The 7,480-nt window shown below is 51.5% G+C and overlaps 1 protein-coding gene across 13 annotated transcripts in view; it reads right to left on the bottom strand.

The window, feature by feature from the left end:
- Window positions 1-673: 673 nt before the first annotated feature.
- The window catches only part of ODF2 (outer dense fiber of sperm tails 2), a 35,973-nt gene continuing 29,166 nt past the window's right edge, over window positions 674-7,480 (bottom strand). For 10 of the 13 annotated variants that reach the window (XM_042914331.1, XM_042914334.1, XM_042914332.1 and 7 more), the window contains one exon: window positions 5,795-6,123. In XM_042914331.1, coding sequence (XP_042770265.1) covers window positions 5,902-6,123 — 222 coding nt within the window. In that variant the 3' untranslated portion in view covers window positions 5,795-5,901. Of the gene's footprint in view, window positions 1,578-2,029; window positions 2,156-2,576; window positions 2,740-4,514; window positions 4,616-5,794; window positions 6,124-7,480 lie in introns of those variants that run through there. The other 3 variants (XM_042914337.1, XM_042914338.1, XM_042914339.1) reach the window with 1 other exon arrangement.

Raw genomic sequence — 7,480 nt, 5'->3', positions numbered from 1 at the left:
AAGGGAAGTCTCTGGAGTTTTGTCCTTGAGTTAGAGTAGACAGAACAAGACTGCCATCGCCCGGATGGCAAATACCAGCTAAAACAGAGAGGTTGGGATTCAGCACAGCACCCCATTTGTTCACCTCTCTAAAGAATATGTTGTTCTTTCTTTTAAATATAGGGAAATGGGAAGAGCACAGAAATAGCCCATCATCTTATCATTCAGAAACCAACTAACAGGGGCGCCTGTCTGGCTCAGTAGTTAAGCATGCAGCTCTTGATCTTGGGGTTGTAAGTTCGAGCCCCACGTTGGGTGTAGAGATTACTTAAAAATAAGACCTTAAAATAAGTAAATAAGATCTTTAAAAAAAGAAGCCCAACTATCATTTTTAAAATAGTAATATATACACATCTTATCTCCCTCCATCCTATCCACTCCTAAAGTGCCCCTCCACCCCTACCCCGCAGACACTGAGCCAAGCCTTACAAAGTGTGTTTCCTCCAGTCATCTCACAGGATTATGTGAAGAAGGTGCACAGGGAAGAAAGAACTGACCTGGGCCAAAGTGAAATGAGAAGCCTCGTGTCCCATGTACCAAGTACTTGTTTACTGGCTCTCCTGCAGCATTGTCTGTAATCATTTTTAGAAAAGGGATGGGGTGGGTAAAAGAAATCATCCAGTGGAGTCTTACATATTGACTAGAAAAGTTTTTTGTAAAACACAACACACATTATTTCCAGAATAAAGGCATTCCATAGATACAAATCTAGCAAACAGAAACACAAACCAATGGGATTGGGATTATACTTTTAAAAGGCCACTGGACACAAGCCCTGCAGTGTCTATTGTGAAGTGCTCAGGGGCAAGTGGCCTTGAGGAAACTTGGGTGTGAGATTTCCACCAGGCGTGGGAGGAGGGCCTTGGGGAAAAACACTGTACCCAAACAGCAGGTGGATGTGCTCACAGCCCAGGAGGGGTGGTGAGGACCTCTGGCTAACAGCTCCTGCTGGTGCTGGTCAGAGAAAGCCCAAGAGAGAGATTCCTCGGAAGAGGAGGGCTATAAGGGGACCGGAAGACAAAGTCCAGTCCAGACATTTGCTCAGGAAAGGAAGGAGCAAAGTCATGGTGAGTTAAAATCTGGTACCCTAAGATCAGTAGATTTAAGGCCTGTCAAGGTAATTAAAAATTTCCATCAGGTGACTCTATCAGAGAGGAGAAAACTGAGTGGTTCCTGTTTCACTCCCCCTAGTGCTTTAGGGACTTTTCTGGAGTCGGTAGCTAAGACAAGATCCTGAACACACTTCATCAGTGGAAGAGAGAGGAAAGTGGCAGGCTTTCCAGCTGTGGCTTGGCCACTCTTCAGTTCCCAGGACATCAGTTCGGGCTCCTGGCCCGAGACTGGCGGGCTTAGGTGGGAGGAGATCGGGAGCGGATGGGAGAGCTGGTGAGGAAGGTAGTGTAGGGACTGTCCCCAAACACGTTGGCATAAGACGACTTGAGGAACTGGACGTAGTTCTGCATGCTGCGATTGGTGCTCTCCGACTGCTCCAGGCGATCTTTGAGGTCTTGCAGCCGGCTCTGGTAGCGACGGTCAGCCTATGAGGAGCAACAAAAAAGGAGTCAAGTGTGTGAAATGTCCAGGATGGATCCCTAGAGACTTGGGCAGGGGTTGCCAGGAGCTGAGGGCAAGAGAATGGGCATGACCGCTAATGGGCACGGGGTTTCTTTCCGAGAAGAGTCTAAACTTAGATTGTGGTGGCAATGGCGCACCTCCGTGAACACACTAAAAAACACGGAATTGTACCATTGAAAGGAGTGAATTTTATGGTATGTAAATGATATCTTAACAAAGCTGTTGATTTAAAAAAAAAAAAAAAAAAAGGAATCTGCCTGGGATATCCCTAAGGGATTGGAAAGTGAGTTGAGAAAAATCAAACCATGTCATATTCCTAAAAACCTCCATGAAACACCTTGCCCCGCAGGCCCCAGGAAGCTAAAATCTCAACCCACTCCCTTCTCTCCGGCCCCCGCCCTCCAGCCCGACTCACGTCGTCTCGGCTCCGCCGCAGCTGGCTGAGCTCCGTCTTGGTCCTGCTCAGCTGGGTCTCAAGGTCCAGGATTTTGTTCTGGGCAGCTCGCTCCTTGGAGACTGCATGCTCCTTGGTCTGTTCCACCTGCCCAGAAGGCACGGAGGTGGGGCTGGCTTACCTGACACGGGGAGCACCTGGCACCCGGAAGGCTGAGCCACTCCCACTCTGGTCTCGCACATCACTACGGATGGTTCTCTGGTGCCTTGTGGCAGGAGCTAACTCCAGGGACTTCTGCAGCCCACTTCACCTGCCCTTTCCCCACACCCCAAGAACATCACCTAAGCTGTGGAAAACCTGGCTGAGTCCCACGCAGGCAGCAAGTGAATGAGTCATCGTGATCAAGTGCCAGAGCCTTTACAGTAATTGCTCATTTGATCCTTGGGACAAATTCGCGAGGCAGGTGCCACTACTGCACCCCCTTTTTTAGATGGGGCAATAGGCTCAGAGAGGTCAGGTGACTTGGCCCAAGGTCACAGAGCTAGTTAGCAATGGAATCAAGACTGACCTGCCTCCTAGCATCTTCGATGGCGCTCTCCAACTGCCTGGCCAGGGTCCCACATTCCCGTGTTTTCTCCTCTAGCCGCAGCTGGGACTGGTGGATCGCTTCCTCCCTCTTGGCAATCACCTGTAGGAACTCGATATTCTGGGCGCTGGTTGCCTCCAGTTTCCTAGATGGAAGCACTTAATCAGATCTGGCTCGTACCCCGACCTGTCCTGTTCCACCCCGCCAGGAGGCTGCCAGCCACCCCTGGGCTGGGGTTCTCATCATGCCAAGAGTCTCCAAGGAACCACAGGAATAAACCAAAGAAACCTGCCGATCAGCAAGGCAGCAAGCAGGGAGCCGAGAAGCCAGGGCAGCTCAGGACTGTGTGGAGAGTGGGCGGGCAAGCACAGACGAGCGTACCTGTTGTTAGTAACACAGCACCTTGCAGCTAAGGAAGGTGGGCGCCACCATTATCCCCACTTTACAGAGGAAGAAACTGAGGCACTGAGAGCTGAGGTCATTGGCCCAAGGTCAGCACAGCTGGCAGGTCTGTCACCAAAACCCGTGCCCTCAACTTGTGCTCACTGCTGCCCCCTCAGCAGAAGGACATCAGCTGGTACCCCCTCTACTGCTTATGTGATCCACCGTGGGGTCGCAGTGACTCCTGATGGGCACACGGGGTCCCCACCGCAATTCCAGAACACCTTCCAATTGAAAGTTCTGTAAGTCCTGCTGAGTCCAGCTGCATGTTGGAAGCCAGTGGACCAGAGCGGAGCCTAGGAGCCCAGCCCAAGTCCCCACATGCAGGCTGCACGAGCCACCTGGGCAGCCAGAGCATCCCAGGGCCAAAGGCCTTGCATCTCTAACTAAGGCTCCAGCCCTCATTTTACAGATGCTAAGAGCTCCAGAGGAGGACAGTCAGGGGGCCTATGTCGCAGCTTTGCCAGATACCAGCTGTGTCACCCTGGGCACGTCACTTAGCCTCTCTCCATGCTCGGTTTCCTCATATTCAACATTGGGATAATAGCAACTAATATACACTAACTATATGGTGCATTTTTCTGTGCCAGATAATGCACTAAGGCCTTTGAGGATTATCTCCTGGAAGACTTTTGATAACCTCATGAGCTAGATTGTTACCCCTACCTTGATCCCTTTCTCAGGGTGAGTAAACAGAGGTTCAAAAGGGTTCAGTGATTTGCTCAAGATCACAATACAGGTTAAGTGGCCAAGCTGGGACCCAAGGCCAGGGCTGCTGACTCCAAAAGCTGTACTCTTCACCTGACTGCCTCTAATAGTCCATAGGTAAAAGAGAAGAATCAGATCAGAAAGGTCTTGGGCATGGGGCGCCTGGGTGGCTCAGCTGGTTGAGTGACCATCTTGAGTTCAGCTCAGGTCTTGATCTCAGCTTGTGGGTTCGAGCCCCGCGTCGGGCTCTGTGCTGATAGCTTGGAGCCTGGAGCCTGCTTGGGATTCTGTGTCTCCCTCTCTCTCTGCCCCTCCCTGACACATGCTGTTGTTTTTTTTTTTCTCTCTCTCTCAAAAATAAACATTAAAAAAAAAAAAAAACAGAAAAAAAGAAAGATCTTAGGGAAGGATGATCAGAAATGAAGAGCAGAATGAGGCGGGGGTAGGGAGGGCACGGGAATGCCCCCTCACCGCCTTATATTAGTCCTGCTGGTTTGCTCGGGTGAAGTGTGCCTTTTTGGTAGGTAGAGCCTGTGGGTGGTCTGAACTTGACCACACTGTTCTGGAGCATCCCCCAGTCAAAAGACCATCTTCCTCTCTCCCACAATGCTTACCACTGCAATGGAAGCAGCTTTTCCTCTGGGGTCTGCCCAGTACCTTCTAGGGCCTCGAGTCCCTCAAACACTTCTGCACACTAAGCCCAAAGCAGCTAAGTGGCTGAAAGTCTCAGGTCCTAGGAAGAGGACAGAGATGGGACCAAGTGCCTCTAACCTCTCCAGTTCATCCACCTTCAGACTCAGCTGTTTATTTTCCTTCTGGGAAGCCTGATGTTTCTCTCTTGCCATCTCCAGCTTGTCCCCCTGATGTTCGATCTAAAATGACAGGAACACAGACTGGTTTATGAAGGAACTTCCCTGTGCAGCCCTCCCTTCCCCCTAGGACCTGTCATCCACACCCAGGAGGGAGACACGCTGCCCTCAGCAGGCATCCAAGTCTCAACGCACAACCTGGACGAGAGAGGAGAGTGGGGACAGGTTAGGCCCGACTCCCGTGAAGGCCTTCCCGCACGTAGAGAAGCCAGGTTTGATCCCGAAGAACCACGGCGATGCTTTCTTGATCAGGAGAGGCCACTCAATGGGATCCGGGGCAGACATGAGAAGGCAGAAGCAGATGCTGGGCTAAACTGGCCCACACGACATGCCACAGAGCGTTACCAACTACACTGTCGGCACTGCTGATGTCATTCTCCCTTTAAGTGGGGACAAGTACAGGCAACAGGAAACCTATCAAGTCTTTCAGGCTGGCAAGTTTGAGAAGTTATCCAGAGGGCTGCTGTACACAGAAGCTTCAGCTATCAGGCTCTCGAGGCCCTGAGAATACTCAGGTTCAAGGGCAGGCAGGCAATTTAAGAGGACTGCAAATGTGGGCTTGGGAAGCAGGTGTAACTGGCTGAGTTCCAAACCCTGGTCACTAACTCTCAGCTCTGGAACCTCAGGAAATTAGGCCTCTATGCCTTGGGCTGCTTTCTGGAAAACGGAGAAAAAGAATATCTACACCTCACAACATTCCTGGGAGAATTATGGGGGAGAATACTGGCGCACAAAGTCCGTGCTCGAAAAACAATAGCTACTTTTGTTATTACAAGGAAGGAGGTCAAAACAGGGGGAGGGCCTCGCCCAAGGTCCCACTGCAAACGAGAGGCATGTAATTTCTTAGACTGTAGGCAGGATTCCAGTAACCCAGAGGCAGACTGCTTCTGGGAGGAAGGGAGCCCTCTTTCTGGACAGAACCTCAGGCAGTGGACCTGGTAAGAGTCGGGAAAGGCAGCTGGAGCAAGAGAAAGTTGGGAGAGAGAACATCCCCCCCTCCTCCCAGGCTGGGTGTCTCCCCCTGGGGGTGTGGCCGAGCACTGCAGCAGAGCATGAAGGGCAGAGGGACTGGAAGCACAGGCTGGGGGGGGGGGGGGGGGGGGGGGGGGGGAGGGAGGGGCGGGGCAGCACCGGAGAGTGACGGCTCCTATAACTACAATCACTTTGTGCAAACACAAGGCATTTGGCACACCAGACTTTTATTTCACAGCACTGATGATCGCTCACTCCTTTCAGAAAGCAGCAGCCAAGAAAAAGGAAGTGGTCCTCCCTTGGGGGGGGCGTGCAGCTCATCTTGGTAAGCGGGCCCCTGCTCTGGCCAGTTCGTGGGACCCTTTCTGCCAGTCCCTTACCCGGCTGCGCAGGTCTGATATGATGGCTGTGAGGTCGATGTTCTTCCTCTCGTAACCCTGCAGCTGGTCTTGGCACTCTGCCAGCTTAGCCTCTGTGATCTTGAGGATGTCAGGCAGCTGCTGCAGGTCAGCCAGCTGGGACTGGAACTGCCTACGGGCCTGCAGTGGGGAGAAAAACCCACCGTTGGGAAGGGCCCCCGCTGCTTGTGGGACCAAGCAGAGTCCTTTGGAATTAGGGCAGGGCTGCCGGCGGTCCCCAGAAGAGGATCCTGTGGGAACCACAGGCAGGAATGTGGCCTGCCCTCCCCACAGGCCACTGGCAGCGGCGGGCTCTTCTCCAAGGGACACAATGGACCCTAACTTTCCACCTGAGCCTGCCACTCCTCTCGCCATTGAATAACAAAGGCAATCACGTAGCAAATACCAGGACCTAGTTACTGTGCTGACAGCTCTCTGAATTACTCAATGAATTCATACAACAACCTATCAGCTTGGTGCTGTTGTCCCAGTGGAAGGACTCTAAGGATCAAGGGAGCAAAGTCATTTCCCTAAGGCTGCTCAGCTAGAAACTGATAGAGACAGGGGTGCCTGGGTGGCTTAGTTAGTTAAGTGTCTTGATTTCTGCTCAGGTCATGATCTCACAGTTTGTGAGTTTGAGCCCCACATCGGGCTGCATGCTGACAGTGTGCACTGACAGTACAGAGCTTGCTTGGGATTCTCTCTCTCTCCCTCTCTCTCTGTCCCTCCCCCCAAATAAATAAATAGACATTAAAAAAAAAATAAGAAAAGAAACTGGTAGAGCCAGGATTAAGGTCCAGTCTAACTCCAAAGCCCCTAGGAAGGCAATCCCAATGCTACAGCTCAGAGGAGAAGGTCAGAACTCTCTGATTTAGCCCATCCCTATATTAACAAGGAGACTGGGGGCACCTGAGTGGCTCAGTCAGTTTAGCAACTGACTTTGGCCTAGGTCATGATCTTGTGATTCTTGAGTTTGAGCCCCACATCGGGCTCTGTGCTGACAGCTCACAGCCTGGAGCCTGCTTCACATTCTGTGTCTCCCTCTCTCTCTGCCCCTCCCCTGCTCATGCTCTGTCTCTCTCTGTCTCTCAAAAATAAATAAATTAAAAAAAAAAAAATTAACAAAGAGGCTGAGGACCAGATGGGGCAGGGACTTGCCCAAGGCTATGACACAGGTTAGTGGCTGGACCTGGACTACTCAGTCCATCTCTAAAGGTAACAGTAATGGGAATGCAAGCTGGTGCAGCCACTCTGGAAAACAGTATGGAGGTTTCTCAAAAAATTAAAAATGGAACTACCCTACGACCCAGCAATGGCACTACTAGGCATTTATCCAAGGGATACAGGTGTGCTGTTTCGAAGGGACGGATGCACCCCCATGTTTATAGCAGCACTCTCGACAATAGCCAAAGGATGGAAAGAGCCCAAATGTCCACTGATGGAAGAATGGATAAAGAAGATGTGGTACATATAGACAATGGAGTATTACTCGGCAATC

Source organism: Panthera leo, chromosome D4 (genome assembly GCF_018350215.1).
Source record: "Panthera leo isolate Ple1 chromosome D4, P.leo_Ple1_pat1.1, whole genome shotgun sequence".
Taxonomy (NCBI): domain Eukaryota; kingdom Metazoa; phylum Chordata; class Mammalia; order Carnivora; family Felidae; genus Panthera; species Panthera leo.
The sequence above is the reverse complement of the archived record's forward strand: the minus strand, read 5'-3'. Positions and strand labels throughout refer to the sequence as shown.